This window comes from Rissa tridactyla, chromosome 3 (assembly GCF_028500815.1).
Source record: "Rissa tridactyla isolate bRisTri1 chromosome 3, bRisTri1.patW.cur.20221130, whole genome shotgun sequence".
Lineage (NCBI taxonomy): Eukaryota > Metazoa > Chordata > Aves > Charadriiformes > Laridae > Rissa > Rissa tridactyla.
In genome coordinates, this window is record NC_071468.1 from 6,862,528 (window position 1) to 6,886,820 (window position 24,293).

At 41.6% G+C, this 24,293-nt stretch overlaps 2 protein-coding genes across 6 annotated transcripts; both read left to right on the forward strand.

Moving 5' to 3' along the window:
- Positions 1-257: 257 nt before the first annotated feature.
- Positions 258-9,346, forward strand: SNRPB2 (small nuclear ribonucleoprotein polypeptide B2). 4 transcript variants are annotated; one of them, XM_054196657.1, is made up of 7 exons: positions 258-334; positions 646-734; positions 3,093-3,265; positions 5,484-5,624; positions 6,775-6,828; positions 8,353-8,441; positions 8,967-9,346. In XM_054196657.1, the coding sequence occupies exons 2-7, from the start codon at positions 671-673 to the stop codon at positions 9,124-9,126; spliced, it is 681 nt and encodes a 226-aa protein (XP_054052632.1). In that variant the 5' UTR covers positions 258-334; positions 646-670; the 3' UTR covers positions 9,127-9,346. The 4 variants fall into 4 exon arrangements, with proteins under 4 accessions (XP_054052632.1, XP_054052630.1, XP_054052631.1 ...); XM_054196655.1 differs by having other exon boundaries at positions 275-344; XM_054196656.1 differs by having other exon boundaries at positions 276-339.
- Positions 9,347-9,496: 150 nt separating this feature from the next.
- OTOR (otoraplin) lies at positions 9,497-15,494 on the forward strand. Of its 2 annotated transcripts, XM_054196660.1 has the most exons (4): positions 9,497-10,945; positions 11,405-11,544; positions 12,136-12,246; positions 15,226-15,494. In XM_054196660.1, exons 1-4 carry the CDS (start codon positions 10,804-10,806, stop codon positions 15,247-15,249), a joined length of 417 nt encoding a protein of 138 aa, XP_054052635.1. In that variant the 5' UTR covers positions 9,497-10,803; the 3' UTR covers positions 15,250-15,494. The 2 variants fall into 2 exon arrangements, with proteins under 2 accessions (XP_054052635.1, XP_054052634.1); XM_054196659.1 differs by lacking the exon at positions 15,226-15,494 and having other exon boundaries at positions 12,136-12,744.
- Positions 15,495-24,293: the final 8,799 nt, after the last annotated feature.

Sequence of the window (24,293 nt, forward strand, 5' to 3'; positions counted from 1 at the left end):
AGCTTTCTCTTCTCTAGGCTGAACAACCCCAACCCTCTCAGCCTGGCATAACCGACACAGTTTGCTAACCCACGTTATTTAAACCGAGCCGCTTGTCGAACGGCTTTATGAGCTGCTTCCCCTTTCACCTCGCTGCCCCAAGGGTGAGAACACAACCCGCCAAACTCATCAGAGCCTGAGGAGCCCGACTAATATGGCGGCGGTGGCCGCCACCGCGCAGGCGCCGCTCGGCGAATCGGCGCTCGGCCCATCGATTGCTGTGGGAGCGGCTCTGCCGCCTGCGTCGCGTGCCTGGCGGCGTGGGAAGAGCCGGCCGCCATCTCGGCGGGAGGAGGTGAGGTGAGGTACGGTGAGGCGGCCCGGAACCCGGGTGGCGGGAGGAGGGGGAGAGGCGGTGGGCTGCTGCGGGGCTGACTCCTAGTAGCGCCCGTCCTGCGGGCCTGCCTGGGGAGGGTAGGAGCGGGGCGGGTAGGAGCGGAGCGGGAGAGCGGACAGGCCCCCGCGGACCGTCCCAGGTCTTAGGGCGGGGGGAGCCCTGGGGCCTGTCTCAGGTCCCGCGGCGGGGTCCAGGATGTTGTTGGCTCTGGCGGCTCGTTCCGCGCCCCGGCCGCCGCTAAGGGATCCCCGCGTGTGCTCTGCCCGCAGGCAGGTCTGTCAGCCGCCGCTGAGGATGGACATCAGGCCCAACCACACCATCTACATCAACAACATCAACGACAAGATTAAGAAAGAAGGTATCAGTGTCTGCGATTCGGGCTGGCTTCCCACTCGCACACAGCAGTTGGCGTTTTGGCGGTGCCGGGTCTCCCAGGTGCCACACGGATGGTCGTCCTGCAGTGGGCTCCCAGCAGCTGGCTGCTTGTCATGGAATGGTTTAGGTTGGAAGGGACCTTAAAGATCACCCAGTTCCAACCGCCCTGCCGTGGACAGGGACACCTCCCACTGGAGCAGGTTGCTCAAAGCCTCATCCAGCCTGGTCTTGAACACCTCCAGGGATGGAGCAGCCACAGCTTCTCTGGGCAACCTGGGCCAGGGGCTCACCGCCCTCACAGTAAAGAATTTCTTCCTCATATCTAATCTAAATCTCTCCTCTTTCAGTTTAAAACTGTTAGCCCTTGTTCTATCACTACACTCCCTGATCCAGAGTCCCTCCTTGTCTTTTCTATAGGCCCCTATTAGGTACTGGGCTCTTGGCTCTAAGGTCTCCCTGGAGCCTTCTCTTCTCCAGGCTGAAGAACCCCAACTCTCTCAGTCTGTTCTTACAAAACAGACTGAGAAAGCCTCCTGTGCTGAGAGCTCCAAAGCTGGACGCAGTATTCCAGGTGGGGTCTTACCAGAACGGAGTAGAAGGGCAGAATCTCCTTCCTTGACCTGCTTCTTGTAAGGAAGCAGCAGCTGCCACCAACAAACGCAGCACAATGTTCAACTCTTTTTGTAAACCAGGACCAGTATTTCTAAGGAAGCTTCTGATTGCCTCTCTATTGTAGTTTTGTCACTAATTGGAACCAGATGGTCTTTAGGGTCCTTTCCAACCCCAACCATTCTATGATTCTATAATTGCATAGGTTAGGTTTGCTGGTCAGTGAATAACTGCAGCCACGGCAGTAATCAGAATATCTGATGGATGCGAAGAGGTGTGTTGGTATAGGTTTTGGTGGTCAGTAGTCTCTGCTCACTGAAATGTGGGAACATCTGTGTGCTCCTTATTTTTTAACACGGCGCAGAAGCGGTGAACGTGGCATGAGCGAGCCTGCTTTGCATCATCCTCTTAGAGACACTGCCTTGCAGTTACTGCAGCCCTCTCTAGAGAGAAATGATGTCATCCTGAGGAATTTTAGCTCCTCACAGTGTGCTAACAAAAAAAAAGCTCTTGCCCTTATGTGGCTCTATATACAATGTCTGCATAGAACCATCCACTTCATGCTCATGCTTAGCTTGTAATCTAAAGTGATCAAGGTAATTTATTTGTTATTGTTTGTGAACTGAGTGGCTGGATCAGACTAGTTCTACTTAAATGTTTCTTCAGGGAGAGATCTGAAAGTGGAAACAACTTTGCTGAGAAATTGTTTATTAACTTGTCAAGATGATTCTACTGAATAAACTTAATTTGGGGCTTTGTTTGTAGCATGTTAAGCGCCCTATAAACTAGTAAGTCTCCACTATGAAGTTGCATGGTTATAATTTTTAAATGTAGGTTTTCAAATTCTCTGTAAAGCTTACAAATGCGACATTTTTTTAAAATACACTTTTAAAAGTTATTTTCAAGGATATTATTTTTGAAAAAAAAACTTTTTTAGAAAAACAGTGCTGTGGTTGGTCAAGCACAGCTGGAGTAGGTGTCAGTGGGTTGGTATTACCAAGTCTTAACAGCAGTAAACAAGAGGCAGTGCTCTTATGTGGCTGAAATATTTCAAATGTAAGATTTGTGAGTTAGAACAATTATGCAATTGGAGAAGATTAAGGTTTAATTTGGCATGTGATTTTAAATAATGAAAATAAATCCATTGCAGCTGTAAGGTACAGTGTGATCACACAAAAACGTATGCGTATCTAGAATATGAAAAAAATATTTCATATGTGTGAGAGAATTGAATAAATAGTTACAAAAAAAATTTCCAAATTTAGTTAGCCTTTAAGTAGTGACTATTTTGCTGTGTTCTTGTTTTAAGTCATACCTCTTTACTGTTGCGTGTTACAGCATGGATTTCCTGATCAGTCTTTGATAGCTTTCATACATCATACTTGAATGTGTGAGTGTGTGTTTGTATATATATGTATATACATGTATATACAGAAATGTGTATATATATACACCTTTGTCTAATTGTTACTCTTAGAATGGTAGAACGGATGGCAATACAACTTTTTTACTAGCTGAATACTTAAAGTGTGAAACCAAGCATTATGCACCAACTTACAAAAACTGGGTAAATAAACTTGTACTGGTGCAACAGTTTTGACTAATCTGATGTAACACATCACTGTGTGAGCTAAAGCTGGCAAAAGCCACTGTCCCTAAAGGACAGCACTCTCTGTAGAAGTGGGCATTTGCATGTAGCTTGTTATAATCTATTTTTTTGTATTGTCAACAGAACTGAAGAGGTCCCTGTACGCGTTATTCTCACAGTTTGGTCATGTGGTCGACATCGTGGCATTAAAGACTATGAAGATGAGAGGACAGGCTTTTGTTATATTTAAAGAACTTGGATCGTCTACTAATGCTTTGAGACAACTACAAGGCTTTCCGTTTTATGGGAAACCAATGGTAAGTTATTTTCTTAGCTTTTTAAAGGAAAAAAATTGCCATGGTAGGATATGGTGTTTTGGTACACACATTGTGAATTAACTATTATGTGTACTTGTAGTTGTATTGTTATTCACTCACGTCACGTCTTGATGAATATATGTATTTATGCAAGCTAGGGGGATGCTGGAGAGACTGTAGCTAAAACACAGACAGAGACTGAATTTAGCATTTAGGTTTCCTTAGGGGTGGCTTTATGTTTTTCTGTGCTGGATTAAAGTTTTTAAGATCTTAAATGCTTCCCATTTTACTCATGTCTTCTGTTGAACCAATTAAGTTTTTTTGGTAATGTTACTGAAATTAGGTCCTTTCAGTTAATTCCTCTAGAGTAACCTTAATTACTATTATGTTCCTAATAAATAGCTAGAACGTGATGCTTCCTTTTTGAGGTAGCAGTGAGTTGGATGAAGATCTCTGCAGTTTTACTTTCCAGAAATCAACAGATGTGACTAGTGATTTATTTTTTTAAATCGATGGTTAGTGCTGCTTGTGCATGCATCAGATCACCAAACCAAGTAACTGAATTTCAGTATAACTTCAGTGAAGCAAACACACTGCTGGTTGATAGAATGTCATTTAATAATGTACTCGATAACGTGCAGAACAGCACAACAATTGACACGTTGTTGCCTGTTTGGATAATTAGGCATCTCTTAATTCTGCAATTATTTGTGAGGCATAATGATACATGCAAATGGCCCACTTAACTTCAGTGACGGATGGGTATATTAATACTGGCTTTCAGCTCATAGCTTTGAGCATTAAGGAGAGCATAGGCAGTTCTTGTGTTGCTGAGCCATGAGCTTTTTTCATTAACACTTTCAGATTCTCTAATTAAATCCTTAACAAGGAATTGTGCAAGCTCAGTTCTGTCAGTTACCCTTAAAGAGTTGTGTGCTCAGTAAAACTCAATAGGAAATAAAAAGATTAAGGCTTCATAAGCTTTCAGGTGTACTTCCCTCTTTGACTATTGCCGGCAGCATGCATATCCTATGTAATCACTGAACAAAAACATTTTTTAAAAAAATCTTCAGCTGCTGTGTAATTTTGTGTTGAGATAGTCTCTGATAGTAAAAGCAATAGGATTTTGTGCGTATATAATGTTGCACACCTGTGTCCTCTTAGCTGAACCTGCTTACCCACTGGCTAGTGCACTGGGCAGCTTTTGTCAGGAAGCGAGCATGGCTGTGCTGCTGACAGAATTTACACAATCCAGTCTGGATTAAGGCAGGTAACTGCCTTTCTATTTAAGAAGTCTGAGTTTTCTTGAACTTGATTTTCTGTACAGATCTGAGAAATTACTGTTAAAATTTTAACTCCCCTTAAAACTTTAACTCCCTCTCAGGTTTTTTAATAGAAGCTAGTGCCAATTTTGTCAAATGTCCTTCTATTGCTTTGTATATGTTACCTTGACAGTTGTTAAAAAGATGCTGTTAGATGAAGAGTTCCAATTTCAATGAATTGAAACTAGTAATTACCATCTTAAGGTTTTTTTAGAGTTCCCTTGCTGTGCGCAGAATTAAATATGAGGATTAGATACTCTGTAAGCATACCTACAGTTCGTAAAAAACATTTTTAATATAATAAGTTCTGCTAAAAACTGTACATGCAGTTTAGTAGGAGACAGTTAATGAAAATGTGGTTTAATCCCAGCCAGCAACTACAACCACGCAGCTGCTTGCTCAGTCCCTGTCCCCTCCCCTCCAAAGGGTAGGGGGAGGAGGTGGGGAAAAAAAAAGGGAGAAGGGGAGGGGGCGGTCAAAGGGAGGAAAAAAACTTGTGGGTTGAGATAAAGACATTTTAATAGAAACAATAACAGAACAGGAAAAATAATAATAATAGTGACACGGGTCACTCTCACTGCCTAGTGAATTGGCACCATCTGGAGCAGTGATTGCAGATTCCACCCCCTCCCCGTTTATGTACTGAGCATCATGTCTATGGTATGGAGTATTTCACTGGCCATTCCATTGTTCTGTCTATGCTTCTATGGGAAGCTGAAAAAAAAGTCCTTGAATAGTGTAAACACCACGTAGCAACAACTAAAAACAATAGGACATTGCTTTCACAGCAATCACTACAAAGAAAAATCAAGTCTTTCCCATCTGAAACTAGGACAGGTACAAAATGTTCAGAGTTAGTAACTGCAAAATGTACTATTTTTTTTCCTTTTAAAAAGCGTATTCAGTATGCAAAAACAGACTCTGATATCATCTCTAAAATGCGTGGTACCTTTGCCGATAAGGAAAAAAGGAAAGAAAAGAAGAAGGCCAAATCTCTGGAGCAGTCAGCAAATGCAGCAAATAAAAAGGTTATCCAGGTAAGCTGCTTCTCTGTTTAAAGAAAGAAAAAAAAAAAAAAAAACCCCAAAAGCTATTTTAAATTATTTTTTTAGGACTAAGCATCGTCTTTTGGTACTTCTCAATTCGCTAAATTGTGGTCTATTGATATCTAGTGCTCTTGAGCACTCACTGTAAGTTGAAGCAGAGGGGGCTGCTAATATATTCTTTGCTGTTCCCTTTTTTTTTTTCTCCTTTCCTATTACCTGCTGAAAACAAAGATGTAGGGCAAAGGTACAATAAACCAAAGTAGAAACTAACATCTTTTTAAAAAAGAAAAAAAAGGAGAGGTGTGTGTGTGTGTCTTTAATGCCAGCTTCAAGTGCTCAACCAGCTTTGCCCTTTAGTATTTTAATGCCTTCTTTGCTCTGTAAGCACTAAGAATGGTAAATGGAAACAAGATAATTCATTTACAGGTAGATGAAAAGGAGTTGCCTTGGAATGTATCTCCACTAAGGGTGGCCTGGCCTAAACTAATAACACCTAATAATTTATGTGGTGAAGTATAGCAGAAAACATCAAGGAACGGATTTTGAATATTGTGTTATTTAACTACATTTCCTGCTAAGGCACAAATTGGTATCAAGGACAGATAAGAGTGTTCAGAGAAAGCAACATTTTCTAGGTAGAATATTCAGATTTCTCAGGATTCATTAAAAAAAACCCCAATCATTATATACAAATCTCTTAGAAGGAAGTAATTGCTACTAGCTATAATGGTAATAGCTTTAGTTATCCTTGCTAAACTGGAATCCTCAGCAGAAACACCTATTTTTCTCCTTTTAGGTATGTCTTGTGCAGGCCTTCATTTTCCAAACTACTTCCTTCCTGTCTATTAAATTAAATTTTATAATGTGGAGAAATAGTGATTTGCTGTATCTGCTGACTCAGCCATTAGTGAGAGCAGATAGTACTGATGTTTTTTTTTAATTGGCTGGCTTTGAAGTTCAATTAAATTCATGTGCTTTATGTTTCCCTTTGGGAGGTATCTCATAAGCAATAAGTATTCCTTGGATTGTAGCTTAAAAAAATCTTAACATACTCCCTTGAGTTGTACAGAACTATGGTGACGTGTGCTTATATATTTCTAACAGAACACCTTTGTAAAAGTATTTTGTACTTACTTAATAGGGAGCAACACAAAATTCAGCCAATGCCTCAGGGACTGCAGCACAGAATCAGCAGGTAATGCCTTTTTCTTTTTTTTAAGTAAAAGCACTAATGTTTAAAATTATTCTTTATGAATAATTGTTTGTTACATGTGGAAACTTGAGGGTATATTTTACAGCTTCCTTTTTGTTTTGCGATACATTTGTCTTAAGAGCTAAATCACAGTAAACAAAAGAAATCACACTTTTACTTTATCTGCTTAATATGAAATGAAAACCTACAATTTTTCACCATTATACAGGAAATCACATTATTAACAAATCCCACTTGATTCTTAAATTTGGACTGTGCTTAGTATCGGTTGAAGGATTCTTTTTTTTTTATTGTTAATAAATTCCCTTTAATTTTGTTCTACTAATAGAAAAGGAGAAGGAAGACTACGCAGGGTGCCAGAATATCTACCTAAAAGCTTCCTTTCAGGAGTTTGGGGGTTCTCTAATCACTTTTTCTCTTTTCTCACAAGTGTCTTATTTTCCAAAGGATTGTGTGGGGATGTAGCACAAGCTCCCGGTGCTTCATGTGTGTTAGAAGTGGAGGTACTAAAGAGCCAGGATCTGCAGGAGGGCAAATACTATAGGAGGATATATTTGCATTGCTGAAGTACTGTCACTGAGAATTGCATGCATAATCCACAGGGGAAAACTTCTTGCTCCCAGTCTGGGTTTTCTTTCAGGCATCATTTGTTACGAGGCACAATATGGGTAGGTCAGTTTGCGTGGAAGCACAACACTGAGTATTTAGGTATTCGTTTGAACTTCAGAAGTTTATTTTCTGATGGCACTGCCTGGAATATTTCCATCAGCTGAAGGAAACTGTTCTCCCGAGGCATTAAGTTGGCACCACTATTAGGACGTTTGAAGTTGTGTCCAGTTCCTCTTCATTTTTGTAATTTCCTTGATGACTTAGGAAGGTCTTTCAGTCCAGTGTCAGTAAACTGACTACTCAGCCTTGTGCGTTGCTATAAATTCATATTAGCAGGCAAATCTGTTAGATAAGGACTCTAAAGTTTAAAATCTAATGGGGTTTCTAATTAATAAATTTGAGAACACTGTAGTAAAACCATATGTGTTTTGTAGGTTTGAGTTGCCCAAAGATATTCAGTATTTCAGTACTACTGTAGATGAACAGGGTATTTATCTTGGCTTCCAACTGCTGTTCCAGAAGGGTGTAAGCCTTTCATAGGTTCTTCCACTGCCATGCATGTGTCTTGGACAGCCGGTGCTTCAGCACCTGGATCCCACCCTGGCAGTGCTGAGAGTAGTGCAGTATCAGCTGTTGAGTTGTCGAGTTTAAATATAGTATATAAGACAGTATGCTGTTGTGATTTTTGTGGAAGAGCCTCTCCAAATTAATATATCAGTGTAAAAGAACTGAGGGGCTATGTCTGCATATTGTGTGAAGGTATAATGAAGTCCAGATAGCAGTGTGATGAGGAAAACTAAGGATATGTGAGTCTCGTTTCAAATAATCATGCAGAGAGATCAAGAGGAACAGATAGCTGTGTATAATCTTCTAAGCTTTGATCTTCTGTTGTTGCAGGTGCCTGATAACCCACCAAACTATATCCTTTTCCTTAATAACTTGCCTGAGGAAACAAATGAGATGATGCTGTCCATGTTATTCAATCAGTAAGTTTTGAATAGAATGAACTTTTCCTTTGAATTCTTCTGTTACCTGTATGCTTTTTCTCAGTTGGCAAGCTGACTTTTTAGAAATGAGAATTTCTTCTGAAGGTATTTCAGTTCTTAGTCTTACTGCCAAGATTACAGATGTTTGTTCTGATGACTTGGTGCAGAAAGCAAATCCGATTTCTTTTTTTGTAGCTGGTTTTGATTGTGTAAGTTACCTACTATCAATCTGCAGTGGATTTAAGCTAGTGACTGTAATCTTGAAGACTTTACGACAGCAGGAGCAGTTTTAAAACTAGCTTTAGTTGCTTCCATATGTGTGCAAGACTGATTAAATTGCTTCCATGTAATGATCCTTAATTGAGGCACGGTTCCAAGGACTGGACTTGTAAACCCCTTCAATTTAAATCTTTCATTAGCAGTAAATATACTGTTAGATGCTTATGATAAGGGCTTATGGCTACGGAAGAGAGATGTATTATCAAACTAGGAAATATTATCTGACTCTCTCACTTTATTTTAAAGGTTTCCTGGATTCAAAGAAGTACGCTTAGTGCCTGGGCGCCATGACATTGCATTTGTGGAGTTTGAAAATGAGAATCAAGCAGGAGCTGCTCGAGATGCTCTCCAGGGATTCAAGATCACACCGTCTCATGCCATGAAAATCACTTATGCGAAGAAATAACGGGATGCTCCTGTAAAGGACTTTTGCGGATAGTTGGTTTTTTTAATACAATGATACTTTGATCAGCTAGCATGTTTGCTGTTCTCTGCAGAAAACTTAAGACTTGTGTAAAACCGCCACAATAGACAGATGCAGGATTTCCACAGATCTACTGGATAGTACATTTTTGTGTCGAAATACTAATTTTTTTTAAAATAAATGCGGTTTGTGCTGTTTTCAAGCCATGGTTTTCCTCAAATCTGTCTTACTATTGATCTGTTAGGCTTGCAGGGCTTACTCAGTATATTAGTTTAACTACTTTTTAGATTACTTTCATGTCTGGGAAATGAGTGCTGGAAAAACAGCTTTCTTTTCAGAGCAAAAAGCATGAGCAGGAATGCTAGACGTCAGCATATTCCAAATAAATGCAACACTCAATCTTCAGTCTCGTTACCAAGGAGACAGCTGCTTTTCAGCAAGGATAATTTTGTCACTTAAGAAAAACAAATTATCATTAGTGGGGGGTTCTTCCAGATTTCGGTAGAAATTGATTACAGTTTGACAGCACTGTTGTTCAGCTTGGTTTTGTCTTTCTCATGGTGGCTGGCTGTAGAAGCAGGTCCACAGAAGAAACATGAAAGTTTATCTGTTGTCCTCTCTTCTGCTCTGCCCAGCCCTATTACCAGTGATATTAATAAATGGTTTAGGAAGGGCTTTCTGGCTCTTTACAAAGTCAGTGCTGATGGGTCTGATGGTCTGTTTTTAGGCAAGTTTTTTCAAAATACATGTCCTAAAGCTTCTGGGTTTGGCTTTTGGTTTGGTGTTTTTCCACTTGTCAAAAATGTTTACAGGTCTTGTGTGACATGAAATACAACGAATGCAGTGAAGTAATCAAGTGTAGTATTGCGAGTTGTAACTGTTCTAAATATCTGGGTGCAAAAATCACTTCAAAGGCTGAAGTGTTTTGTTCAGGTGATGGAAGACATGTGGTGCTGTGTGTTGTTCAGTGTCTTGCATCTGCAGACTCCCCACTGAGTTCAGCTATGTAAATCAAAGTGAAATGGCCGCTGTGCAGGTGTAACCTGTGTGTTCTGCTCTCAACTGTGTCTCCCTGTGGAAGGGATCTTGCCTGTACAGGTATGCAGCGTTTGCACCTTTTAGACTTCAAATTTGAATTGCTGACCTGCAAAGCCTTCTTTGACTGTTTCAGCTCCCTGATGGCTTGTGTACATTTGCGTCCATCTGTTAGGGTCCTAGTAGGTCCTTTCTGTAGACCGTAACAGGGGAATCTCTGCCACTGAGGGTTTACGATCTTGTGGAGATTACACTTGTCAGTGAGCATTTGTGAAAATGAAGAACTTGAGGATTTGGAAGGACGTAATTTCCTTTGCTGCTTACCAGGATCTGACTTAATTTTCGTTCTCAAACTCCGCTTGAGGTAAGATTAAGACTATGGACCGCTACAGGAAGGCTTTAAATGTTTAAATAATACAGTTGCTGATTGAAATGTTAATGCAGAATGGCTTTGGGAAGGGATTCGGTTTCATGAGTAGACCCTGAGGTCTTCCTCCCACCTATGGCCCCTCTGGTGGGGTGGAATGTCACCCTCACCCCTTCCCATTGGCCCGGCGTGTTTGTCCAGGTGTCTGCCTCTTCCATAAAAGACAGGGATTGCTGGACCCGGCACGCATTTGGCAAATGCTGCAGAAAAGAAAAATGACACAACGTGCTTATTTGGTTGTTTTGCTTTTGTGTCTCGGATTAATGTGTCCTCTTGTAACTGGAATTTTTATGGACAAGCTCGCCAGCAAGAAACTCTGTGCTGATGACAACTGTGTCTGTAAGTAATTTTGTTTTAATTTTAAGAATAGAGTCTCAAAAATGCAGTTTAGATGCTGTAGTGGGGGGGGGGGGGGAAGTATTCTGCTTATTTAGCTCTCTTAATTTGCAGTGGTTTGTCAACTTTAAAAGCAGAGTGGGAGGGTTTATGTGGAATGTCACATGCAGTTTTACTGCAAAAAGGATTTTGGAAGGACATGTTTCACTCAAGTGAAAGGTAAATGCAGAGAGAAGGATTATAACTTCCACTATGATGAAATGGCACATTCTTAAACTGTTACTTTGCATACTGGAGAATGAGTAGAACAAATTCTTGAAGACTTCTGTTAATTTCAGGATAACCTACTTTTGTCTGTAGAAATAGTTTAACATGTATGCATACACACACACATACATTTATATTTCTCTTTGTAAAAGTATATGTATTTAAATTTGTCCACCTCGTACTTTTTTTTTCTAGACACCATTTCCCTTGCCAGAGCAGAAGAGGATTATAATGCTCCAGACTGCAGATTCATTAATATTAAAAAAGGGCAGTTGATTTACGTTTACTCAAAACTAGTGAAAGAAAAAGACTCTGGTGAATTCTGGGCTGGAAGTGTAAGAGGAGATTCTTGTTTATATGAGCAAACCAGAAGTAGATTAACACACATTTCTATCAAGAAATGGATGCTAATCCTGAGCTATTGTGGGTTTTAAAGTAGCAACTTAATTTTCAAAGTGAATGTTTAAACTTAGACAGATTGAGGAGTTTTGAGGGTTTTAATACTTTTTTTTTGTTTGTTTTATGGAATATCTCCGATAACTATGTGGTAATTAGGAACTGAACCTTAACAGAAGGGCTCGACAGTCCTTTTCTGTGGCTGCTTGCTGAAACTACGGAGGAGAAAGCTTTTATCACAGGGGGTTGTAAAACCCTTAAATTAAAGGGAAGCAAAGATAAATATTAGCTGCATTTATTAAAAAAAAAAATCCAGATAAACTACAGGCGGTATTAATTTACTCCAAAAAATGTATGCCTGTATCAGAACTTGTGTTAATGGTTCATTTCACGTGCCAGCTAATTGGAAACTAGGAAATCTAAAACCAGAGTAAGAAGCAATATTAGTAACTGCTTTTGACTAAATTGTGATCTTGCTCAGACCGGATGACTGTTTTAAGGTACCTAATTATACATCTCCTTGCTTGAAGGTTTATGGAGAACAGTATGAAGACCATATGGGGACAGTTGGTTATTTCCCTAGCAGTTTAGTCTCAGAACAACATGTCTATCAAGAAGCAAATAAGACTGTTCCTACAACGGTAAGGAATTTGCAAAAGCCCAGCTGGCTGCATAATTATACTTGGCTGTTTAATGCTAATTTGCTGTAAAAACAAATCATAATTGTGGCAGTTGATTGTAGCTTATCACAGCTGCTATGGGATCCAATCTTTGGGCCTTTGTACAGTCAAATAGCCTCAATAAAATCCTTAACATAAGCTCTGATATTGCAGACATTGCGAATGCTGCATTAAGGGCCTGATCCTATTAGAGTTCCTGTTTGCTATTGATTTGAGTAGCATTCCTTCAAGGCCACATAAGTTTTACCCAAAGCTTTCTTTTCCAGAGCCAGGATATTGTGCTGCATGCTTTAGTAAAGTGTACAAGTGCGTTTTCTGTTAATTGTATGTATAGGTGGGCACTGTCATACAGAACTTCTCATTTACGGAAAGCATGCTGGCTTTCTCGTAACAAAGTTATTGGTATGTCAAAAAACTGAATTAAAAAGCTTTTGGAAAGACATTAGTGATGTGTGAGTAAGCAGGCTGTATTTCTGAAAGCGTGATTGTCCCTGATTATGTAGTGTCTCACTACACCACACAACTCATGATTTTACTAAAGATCTGAAACACTTCACAGAGGAGTGGAAGAGGAGGGTCCTTCTCAGAGGCTGGTATGGTTTGGCTTACAACTAATGCTTACTGGTAGCTTATTCCCAGGCTTAAAATCAAGTTCAGTGGTAGGTTTACAGTAATTGCCTTCATCAATATTGAATATTTAGCTATATGTGGTTTTGAAGTGCATGGCAAAATACAACAATTAGTGCTTCAATCTTGAAATCACATATGGAGTTTTTAATCCTAGCTCCAGGTTACTAGATGGGTTTCATTAACACAGAGGAAGTAAGTGAAAGGAAGAATTTTGTTTCATGTGTCAAACAAGCTTTATTTGAGGAAGTGTGAATCTTCGATAAGTGATTGCTTTTCTTGACACTACATTAAGTTGTTCTGAATTTGGCCCAGAAGCATTGCAACAATTAATTAGTCACAGAACATGAAAGAATGACTTAAATACGTTTCTAAGCTCTTTTCTCAACAATATGACAGCCAGTCTGCTGCACGGCAAGTGGAACTGGAAGCAGAGGCAGGTTAAACCGATGTTTTAGCCTGCAGGCTGACTCAGGGTCCAGAATGGGCTGTTGTCAGGTAGCAATGCAGAACTTAAAATTGGAAAGTAATTTTCTTTCCCAAAACTAGCAACACAGACTTTCACGGTCAATTCACTTACTTCACATTCAAAGCAGGAGCTTCGCAACAAAAATGAAGGGTGATACAGATACGTTCTTCTCCTTGTTCTACTGCTCTTGCCTGTATGTTGCAAATGTGACCTTAAGGATCTGGCTCTTTCTAAATTCACATTTAAAACAGTCTACAGCACATCTTGACCAATCTGTGTATGGGCATGTTGCTTGCTCCAGAAACATCCCTTAAAGTTGCTGTTTGGTTTTGTTTTTTTTTTTTTTTTTTAAAAATAAAACACTCACTTTTTAAAGAGCGAGTGTTGCACACTGACATAGATGCCTCTCATGCCACCAGCCTTCCATCTGCAGGTGATGGAAGAAGCTGGTCTCTTGCTCACAGCTCTCTAATCATCCCCCAAGCTGCTTGCAATGTTTTTGCCTTGCTTTCCTGGCCTTGCCCCTGCAAAGCCCAATATTGGCATTACGGTGGGGTCTCTTGGGGAAGGGACTGCCATTTATATTAGGGGACCTGATGATGCCCGAAGCTTCATGGTTAATCAGCATGTAGCACCTGGGTGGCACACAGAAATGGCATTGCATGGAGGAAGAACGGGTAGGGAGCTTGATGGGGAAAAGTGTTACGGGAGGGCACCTGCTGCACTGGACAGAAGCCTGAAAGAGGACATCAGCCTGGGGGCCTCTGTGTCTCTGACCCTCCTTTTTCTCTACACCCCCCCTGCCCACCACCACCCCCCCCGCAAAGGACCTTTCACTGTTGGAGTAAATGTATGCCATCAGCTACAAACCCTGCCAATGAACATTTCTGCCTGTGAAACTTCTCTCAGCATCCTTTTGCGCAGCTCTTGGTAATCCATGCCTGTTGGTTGCTGCTTGAGTAGTAAATCTTAGGAGATTTCCCCCCTCTCCTCCCTCCCCCAATGCTGCTACTTCTGAACCATTGAATCACACTGAATACAATAGACTCAACAGGAAAGACTGTGTGTACTACAAAGCAGTACTGGATTGTCTGCCTTCCCTCGATTGCTTAAAATTGGCCATTTGCTGGCTAAGATGAGAGTACTTTCATTACCAGTAAGCATCTGTTCTGAAACAGCTCCCTGTCTTCTGTTTCCAGTGGACAGCTATATGGGATAGGCTGGTCTCATGTAAAAGTCGTATAGTTTGAGCACCACTATGTGATAATTCCCTGCAGCAGAACAGAGATCTACATAGCCGTATAAAATAATAGCAGAAAGTTAGATGAAAACAATATGCCATGGAAGTCTAGCCCAGGCTGGAAGTTTTTCAAGCAAAATACTGGCATTTAATTTTCTAGTCACATTTCTCCATAGCAAGTGTGTCGCATAACCCCAGTCTGTTCAAGGCATCCTTTTCATGTGTGATTAGGAACTGTTTAAAGATATAGGGTTACATAAGCCTAATAAATCCAGGTATGGATGTGGGAATACAAAACAAAAAAGCGAGATAAAGGAATCATTTGAAATGGAGAAGGTGGTATTGCCTAATTCACTTAAAAAATTTATGACAGGAACAAACCAGCCCACTATGTAAAAGGAGTTGAAAGACAAAGGACCTTTTTCAGGATTCTGTGAAGTTAATTTATTTACGGAAAACATAATTTGAGTATATTACGGTGTACTTTGAGTACATGATAGTGTATTCTGTGTTTGCATCTACTCATGTACCTTTGGGGGGTGATAAAGGAACATTAATCCTTCAGTAATCTCAAAATATCTTTCCTTTTGACTCTCTCTTTCAGGACATTGATTTCTTCTGTGAATAGTGCTGAAAGCAGTCAGGTAATCTCTCGGCTGCTACCAGGAAAAACTGACAGGAGGAAACCTGGACGCCCTCCCTGAATACACAGCCCTTCCTGTAACAGATGTTTGTGAAACACATAATCCTTCTTCAAAACAAGAAAGTTTTCATTTGAAGGGAGTGATTTGGGATGGGGAAGTAGTGCCACACAGGATTTGTTCTTTAGAAAGATTTTACCTGTATATACTTCATTAGTTGTTAATAAAGCTAATAGCCTTTGAATTGCTGTGAATCTGTGTATAGGATTAGATGTGTGACCTTGACCTGTGTTTCCTGCCATAACCTTACACCGTGTATTAGATATTAAAAATACCTTCCTTGGGTCAGCTATATGTGACTCATATTCCACTCACTTGTGGCAAGAGCTATCTAACAACTGAGAAATCACCAGTAACTGGATGCGGGCCTTAATCCCGTGTTGGAAAGACTATCTCACCTGTTGTATGTGCTGGTACGGGGCATGTTCAAGCTGAAATTGTGGACCAGAGCCATGGGCTGATCACAGGAGGAGTGCGTTAACGCTGGGGATGGTGCCTGCCCAGGCAGCTTGGAGGGAGCACAGTGCCCTGTTGCTTCTCCAGAGCACCGATATGGAAGACGTTTAGCCTCTGCTAAATATTCAAGGCATGAGAATTGGAGGAGGCCTCTAGCAGTCGGGTTGCCACTATGCGGCTGCCTGCTGAGAGCCTCACTCGTGGAACTGGGTGATGAAGAAGAAATTTTTATTTTTTTTTTTCACGAAAAAGCATGTTTCTGAAGCCACGCAGAACAGAGCAAGGCCCTCCGCCTCAAAAACGAAGCCTCGCCACGGCTCCCACCATCCTCTTGCAGCTGCCCCGTCCCGGGCGAAGCTCCTCCCGCCCTCAGGGACGCCCCGCGCCTCAGCCGGCCCAGAACCCTCTCGAAGGGCGGGGCCGCGCGCACGCCAGCCAATGGCAATGGGGCATTCTCCCCCTCCTGCCTCGCGCCGCCAGCTCGCGGCTGCGGGAGGGGGAGAGGGGCTGCTTGGGACACCATGGCGGCGCGGGTGGCCGCCCGCGGGCGGGACAGCGCTTGCTCTGCCCTCAGCTGTCGCCGTCCGGGAGCCGCTGGGCTGAGGGTCCTGCCCTTGCCGGAGCGGGAGGTTGTGTCACTCCACTGTAAACGTGCCTGTGACTGAAAGTGGCTGTGGTTTTCAGCCACCGTGTTGTCCGTTCAGCCTCAAAAAGTAGGTAAAATTTCAAAATTTCATTTTCATTAGGTAAAATTTCATGGCTCTGGGGAGGCTGAATGACGGCACATTGAAGGACTAGCAGTACTTGCATTTGTGTTACGGTTTGAGGAACCCACCGCAATTCATTATCTTTTAGACAATTATTCTATCACTCGGTGAGCCCTCCCCACCTGGGAATGGGAATTGGTGAAAAAAACAAGGAAACCTGAGGGTTGAAATATAAACGGATTTAATAGAATAAGAAAAGTAATTAACATTAATAACACTACAGAACCAGGATTGATCCTGATACCAATATAAAATATACAAGGATTATACCCAGCCCATTCTCTCAGCAATGAAGCTGTGCACTTCCAGCAGGGGACAGTAAATGTCGGACACTGCGAGTGCTACAGCCATCATAGAAGAGGGAGACTCCTCAGAAGACTTTCTAATGCATATTGAATGCGACATTCATGGTATGAAATAATCCTGTTGGCCAGGTTGGGCCAAGTGCCCGGCTCTTGCTCCTCCTCATCCCCACACCTGCTGAGCTCGAAAACACTGAGACCTTGAAACCCACACACCATAGCTGGCTATAAAGTAAATATTTTCACAGATTCACACACTAAAGTCTTCTAAAAGTGCAGTTTTCCTTAGCATTAGAAGGGACCTTACTGAAAAGTAAAATTACTGAAAGAGAAATTAACCTTGTGTCACTCAAACCAGGACAATTTGTCAAAGACTTGGCAGCGTGGTGAGCAAACAGTTACTTTCTAACCAACAAAGTGTCATTTTTCAGCTGGATCCTTCCCACTCAGCACAGCTCTGCAGGGTGAGGTGTTTGCAATTGTGTGCATTCATTTTAAATAAGCTTAATGGCAATCCGTCCTATACCTGGTCACACGTTAGAAGCTGCAGGTACCAGAAAGAGTACGCATAGCAGTAGGTGTTTGCAAACAACACACAAAATACATTAAATTGCACTGTGGATATCGTGAATGAAAATTCAGAGGTGAGGCTTAGCACTTGCTATTGGAAAATAGGAGCTTTTCCTCAAATCATCATCTCAGATAACTACTTCCAGTTATTAATGTACTCAGTTCTATGTGAATATATGAGGCAGATGTAAAAAGCTTTGTATACATTTCTCCACAAAGATACTGTCCTTTCCTCTTCATTTACAGTACAGGAGCTCCAGGTGAGGAGAACTGTGGTATAAAGTGAGACCAGTATTTTTAGTCCTTGACATTGCGCTTAATCCTTAACACATGTCCTTATAAAGAAAAGCTTTGCAGACATAACTGGTTTCAGCTCCTGTTTGCTCTTTAACCAGCTTGTATGAGCTATGGATACTTCAGGACAGTAAAACAACAAAGAGGAGAAGACCATCAGTGCAGGATGCATACAACAGGGAGTACGTATACATATATTGTCCTTTTTGAGCTTGCACAAAGGGCAACGTTTGGAGTATCGGTGAAAAACAGCCTGCTATTACTTCTTTGGCAGTTATAGCAAGTCTGGGGCCATCATGGCAGAATGTGGGCAGTATATATTTGTTTTTCTTTGCTTTTTCCCTGGCTGCCATCGGAGGCCCTGTTCTGCGGTGATCTCTTCTGTGCAGAAAATAACTCAGCAGGCTTTCAAGGGGCTTCAAAGTCTGATTTTGCTACTTGAAAATCTAATTCTGTGGAAAGTAAGATAAGGGTTCACTTTGTTGAATTCATAAAGCATCTGGCTGTGAAGAAGTATTGTACTGGCAAAGCTGCTTGTCTACTGAATTCAGTCTCTAATGTGCAACTGTTGGACAGTTTCCAATCTAATGAAGCTTTGTAGCACCTTTTGTCTGCACAATGTCATAGGTACTTGTTTTATACATCCACACTGTGTAAACTGTCCTCTCACAAGCACTGGTGACCTATGCTACAATCTGAACTCTGGTGTGACAGACTAGATAAATTTATAGCTTCATCATGTGACTTTTTGGCAGGATCCTTTTTTTAGTTGTCCGAAGGAGAATTGTGACTTCATTTGTCACCAGGGGCATGACAAAAGTGCAGAAATCCCTGATCTTCATGGCCATTGCCTCTCTGAGGGCAATCCCTTCATGGTGTAAATGCTACACTGAGTAGGCATGTTGGGTAGATTCACTTTGCAAGGGATGGTGTGTGTGCTCAGAAGAGTGGAGATGTTGCAGTCTGACATGGTCTTCTCACTCTAGAGAAGAGGCACAATATGCCTCAATTGTCATTATTTTATTGCAAGTTTCACAATGTTTGATTAATTTAAAATTGCCATTGCTGAGGCTTGAGTTATTACTTGGGAATCTCTTGTTTTTAGAGGAAAGTCTAAGTTTCTACCCTTTACAAATGTAGGGAAGTGTGAAAACCTTAATCTTAACAGCATGGCCACCAAAGGTAAACAAAATTATCCCAGACTTGTACAATGAAATCTGGGGGAAGTGGGGAAGGGAGAAATGGCAGGGGAGCATGAGATGCCTGGAGAAAACTTTTGAGTGCTTCCAGTTGGCAGCACTATTAATGTGAAGTTGACAGTTAAAGATCAATAGTTTTGACAATGAACACAGATCTGCTTTCTGCATTTCACATTCTTAGGTGAAGCTTGTTTCAGAACAGATCATTCAGGCCCTTAAGTGTTCATGCTGTAGTGTACCTGGCTGAAATAAACAGGAACTGACTTTCAGGAGGAGGAGAGGAGAATCAATATTATGCTAGCAGGCAGTGGAGGATGCTTTTGATTTTCTAGTTTCTTTCTTTTCCCCTACAGTGATTATTGTCCTTGCAGTCTCTTTCTAGAAATCACAGCAGTTTCACTGTTATTGTTTTAGTAATATGTATACAATATCTTACATGCAGTGTGTGCTATTTATATGACAATATCTTACAGTCTGTTTCTGTTCATTTTATCCCAGCATAGGGGAAATATACACACAGTTTGATGTGTATTCGATTTTTGCGTTTAAACAAGGCTGTGTAGGACTCTTGATGTGGCCTCAAACTGCCTCAAACTTGCAATCTTACGGTATCTATTTGGCTGAAATTAGCATTAAGTTTTCAACCTTAAGTGGGGATTCAGAAGCTTTTAAACTAAACTGTTGTGTATTTTTCAGCAAGGTTGGCTTTGAAGAAGTGTCATGCTCCTAAGTCATTACCTGAAGTAAAGAGCTTGTAATTAAGAAAGCCTTCCCACTGCTATGGGATTTGATCCTTTGTTTGCCGGTGGGAGTGGCGTTCGGTGAGCGCAGGGTGACATCCAGTGGCTGGCTTCTGGCTGGCTGTGGAAGGACTCAGCTGATTAGTAGCATCACAGGGATAACCCAGCTGGGAGGGCCTTCGGGGGTCTCCTGCTCAAACCAGGGTCACACTGAATCCACATCAGAGTGCTTACGGATTTGCCCAGTCCTGAAAACCTCCAAGGACTCTGGGTAACTCGTTCCTTAATTATAGTGAAAATTACTTTCTTTATCTAAAATGTGTTTTTTTCAAATTTATATCCATTGTGCCTTTTCTTCCACAGAGCACCCCAATAAAGAGCCCAGATCTGTCTTCTCAATAAACCCATTGTAGTTACTGGGGGGCTGTTTTTGTGCCCCCCTGAAGCTGTTTCTCCCCCAGGCTGAACAAGCCCAGCTCCCACAGCTTCTCCAGTCAGGGTTGGTGGCCCCGTGCCCATCTCAGTGTCTCTCCACAGTACGTGCTCAAATTGCACAGCAGCAGGCCAGGTTTCTGATTTGGCTTGTTGGTAACAGTAAGGATGACTGAGTTTATGAAGGATTCACATATGCTTATTTAATTCTTACATTTTACACTAGAGATTTTTTCCTAATTGCATACACTACTGAAAACATCTTGTTATCTATTCTACTATCAATAAACATGCCTGGGGTCTTATGAAAGATGACAAGGAATTCACTCAGAGCTTTCCTGCAACGTGTTTCTTCCACAGAAGATGTGTTCTGGCCACCACAATTTTGTCATGCCAATGCACTCTGACAAGGAGAGTGCTGCGTGTTCCTGAAGTGTTCTGGCCCTGTGGTGAAGAGGCAGTGCATGTACCCACAGTGAGGTGGTGTTACCAACACCAGCCAGCTCCGTACGACGGACTTCAGTGACAGAAAACAGCAGGCAGAGGGTAGGTGCTGAGTTCCTTTCCACACACAGGCTGCAGCACGAGGGCTTTGGAGGAGGGGAAACAACACGCCCAGCTACCCTGCTGCAGGGCTAATGAGGGGCTAATTGCAGCCCTGACTGGGATCAAGGAGTGATGTGCAACAGCTGCTGTAAAAATCACCACCTCAGCAGGGCGAGGGGGAAGTTGGGGGCTGCAAGGATAGACTGAGGGAGGAGGTTGGGCTGACAGATAGTGTATATGCAGGAGAGGATGAGGTGTGGTGACCTTTAATCTGAAGTGTTGTGGCTTGTGTTCTTCTAGTCTCTGTCACCCAGAGTACTTTATTTGAGGTGGCTGTTGCAAGAAGAAGATACCTTTCTGATATGAATCTGAAACCTCTCATGACCTTGAGATTTAGGAACCCTTATTAGGAAGTAGCTAGGTAAGGAAAAGAATAACTGGAGAATATAATTGCTAACCTTGGGGTCTGAGTCGATCTTAAAATAGTGCTTGCTGTTAAACTATTCCTAATTTACATTTATTTACTGGAAATACCTAATTTAAGCTAGAAGATAGTTTGTCTTTCTTTTTCTTTTGCAAAGGAGAGATGCTTTCTCTTCTGTTGGCTGACGCTGACCTGTCTGCAGGGTTTTTTCCCTTACAGCGTCCCATCCCTGCTTGCTTTTCTTGAACTGGTGTGGTATGGCTGTGTCACCAGCCCTCGAAGGTGACTGATGGGTTTCAGTTTTAGAAATGGCTGTTTTTTCAGGGGTGGGTGGAAAAAAAAACGCTTTGGGATGGGTGAATAGTGTTATGTCAATACAAATCACAAGGAACCAGTGTGAAGCTGATTGTTCTTCCTGCTCAGACTGAAATTCCACTGCCAGCCTGTGAAAAGTGGGAGCTCAAAACATATGGTGTTATGTAAAATTGCATGAGTATTTAGTAAATAGCATTGAATATATATACATGTAATACTTGAGTTTCTCAGCATTGCTTAAACAAAGGTGTGAATGTCTCTGAAGAGTGTAAAATGCAAAAGAACACTTAGTCTTGAACAAGTACACAAACTGTAAATCTTGTCTTAATGATAGCGTGGTGAGAATGCAGCTTAAAAACATATCTCCTGTCTGTATTGTAATGCTTGTTTTCATATATGCTATAGCAAAGCACTGCCTATGGTCAGGCCCTTAACAGTGGCAGTGATGTTAAGATTTGTTGGAGGATTCCACCAAAGATATTTTTTTTCAGATGGGAGAATTCCCATAAAAGGAGTCTGGGCTCCACTACTACATCTTTTGCCATCAGAGTGAGTGTGTAAAATTGCTTAAGTGGTGGACTAACTTTGGATGTGTAGTACTCAGCTCTACACAGATTAGATTTTTTTTTTTTTCCTCCCATATGGTATACCACTTGAACAGCAGTGTGGAAGAGAAGAGCTGCTAGTCCATCTGCTAGTGGCTGTGTTGGATTATAGCCCACACCAGTCAGTTACGAATCTACCCAATCCAGTGACGTGTTTTTGGCTGAAGGCTGCTGAAGTACTAGGCAGACTTTCTGGAAGCCAGAGGTGGAGAAATCCCTCTGCATGCATAATAACCCAGGGGACCGGGCACTCAGCTGTGATACAGGGAAATGTTGTTTCTAATTCCTGGTGGTTGAAACTCTGACTAACTGCATCCTACCTGTCCTAATTTCTGAAGATTACTAGGATAGTTATTGGTGACAGAAGGGAACGGTTTGCAGTTATGGTGCAGGATAGAGAAGTTCCTCACTAAGAAGGCTTCACAGGACAAAAGCAACTACTTCCTTCTGAGTTAGAGTGGATTTTGAAAGTCTTTGTGTTGAGTAAAATGTGCACTCCCTGGATGTGAGAAATAAGTTCCGGTCCGAATGAAATAGGCTCGGGCAGAATCCTCTGTGAAGCACACTTTTATTCACGTTCTTGCAAGAGCGGGTGACCTAGCAAGTAGGCACACTTTCAGTTCTTGAAACACACCTTTTTATTCCCTAATCCTGGCCGAATGTTTCCCATTGGTTAGGTACTCCAGGGTTCACAGTCTGTCCGAGGCGCCTAAAATTCTTCCCGCATGTCCTGCCTCTGTTTCCTTCTCTTTATGCTACACCTAAAGGGATTATCTGACTAGTTTATTTCTTTCCTTTTTGGTAAAAAATTGCTCAATGTCATTAGCCCTGGTTAAATGTTTGACTACCCTTCTAGACACTAACCCAGTATGAATCAATTTGTCCTTTTGTCTGTGTAATAAGAGATGTTCTACAAGCCTTTGTCTTGGTCATTCCCTTATCATGCCACCTCTGATGGAAATGGCTTTTCTCCTCTGCAAAAGCAATACCTGCCTTTCTTACACTGGACCAGCAGTGATGTCTTTGCATTTAGTAACTCTGGATGGAATCATCTTTCACAAGTTCGCTTCATTGCTTTGTGAAGCTTATCCCAGTCACTGTAGCTTAATCTACTTAGTGTACCTGCCTAATTACACTTCCTGTGTTGCAAGGATACTCAATGTGCACCAGGCTTAGTTACAACTACACAGGGCAAAATCACGTTGTTCCAAGCTATGGATGTGGCTCCTGAAAGCTGCTTGGCCATGTGAGTGTGACATTGTACCTGCTGTAAATTAGCACTACCTTTCAACTCAATAAGTAGCTTTTGCAGTGCACCACAGTGTTGTAACTCTCGTGCTCACAGCTTGTTTCTATCTAGCTCAGGGCTCTCCTCCTTATGCTGCTTTTTGCAGTGTAGACAGACTTGTGGATCTTGCTGTTAACTCAAAAGAAAAGGTCAGAGTGTTGTGGCCCAAGTGCCAAGCTTTTCAATAGGAAAAGCTGCATTTACAAAAAAAGCCTTATGTCATTAAGCCTAATCAATAGAGGGAAGACAGCGAAGTCTCTGTCCCTAAGGCATTACCACCACTTCCTTCCCTGGGGGTTTTCTGCCAGAACAAGTTCAATATGCTTTCACTAGCTTGTGGTTTGTTTGTACTGTAGAACTGTAAGCAGATGCTATGTGCTCTTAAGGGTTTGAACTGCTACCTTTTGTTCCAATTACAGATCTCCGTTCAAAACACTGTGATTTTTGTTTTCTTTTGTTTTAAGGGTGAGAGGAAAGTGCAGAAGGAAATAGCCGTTCAAAGATACTCAGAACAGCCATGGCAGAAAATTAATAATTCTGTGGTTCAGGCTGTTAAACTAGGTCATCCATTGTTATTTGCAGCATGCCTGTATGTAAAGTGATAATATGCTGCTGAGCAAATTCATCTGATTAGCTTGTGTTTTCATTTGTGTGGGTTAGACATACTTGGGCACTAGGAAAATATTGAGTTGTTTGGAAGCGCATACAACTTCTGAGTAAGTGTTAGTGTGGTGATGCTTTATGGAGTTGCTTAAAATTGCCTGAATGTGACCACTGAACACATGGAGTCTTACAGGCCAGCTCCAGCTTTTTCAGGAAAGTGATGTTGCACTAGTATCTAGCTTAGTAGGGCTTATGGAGAGGAGAAAAAAAGTGTAGTAGAAAAATGCTTATTTTGACTGTTTATGCAAACATACATACTGATAGATTCCCACAGTTGTTTTCCTCTACCTGTCAACTAAATACCACTATAACTAGGTTTGTTGCATGATGAGTGATGGATATGCTTCTTTAAGTATTTCTCATGCTGTGA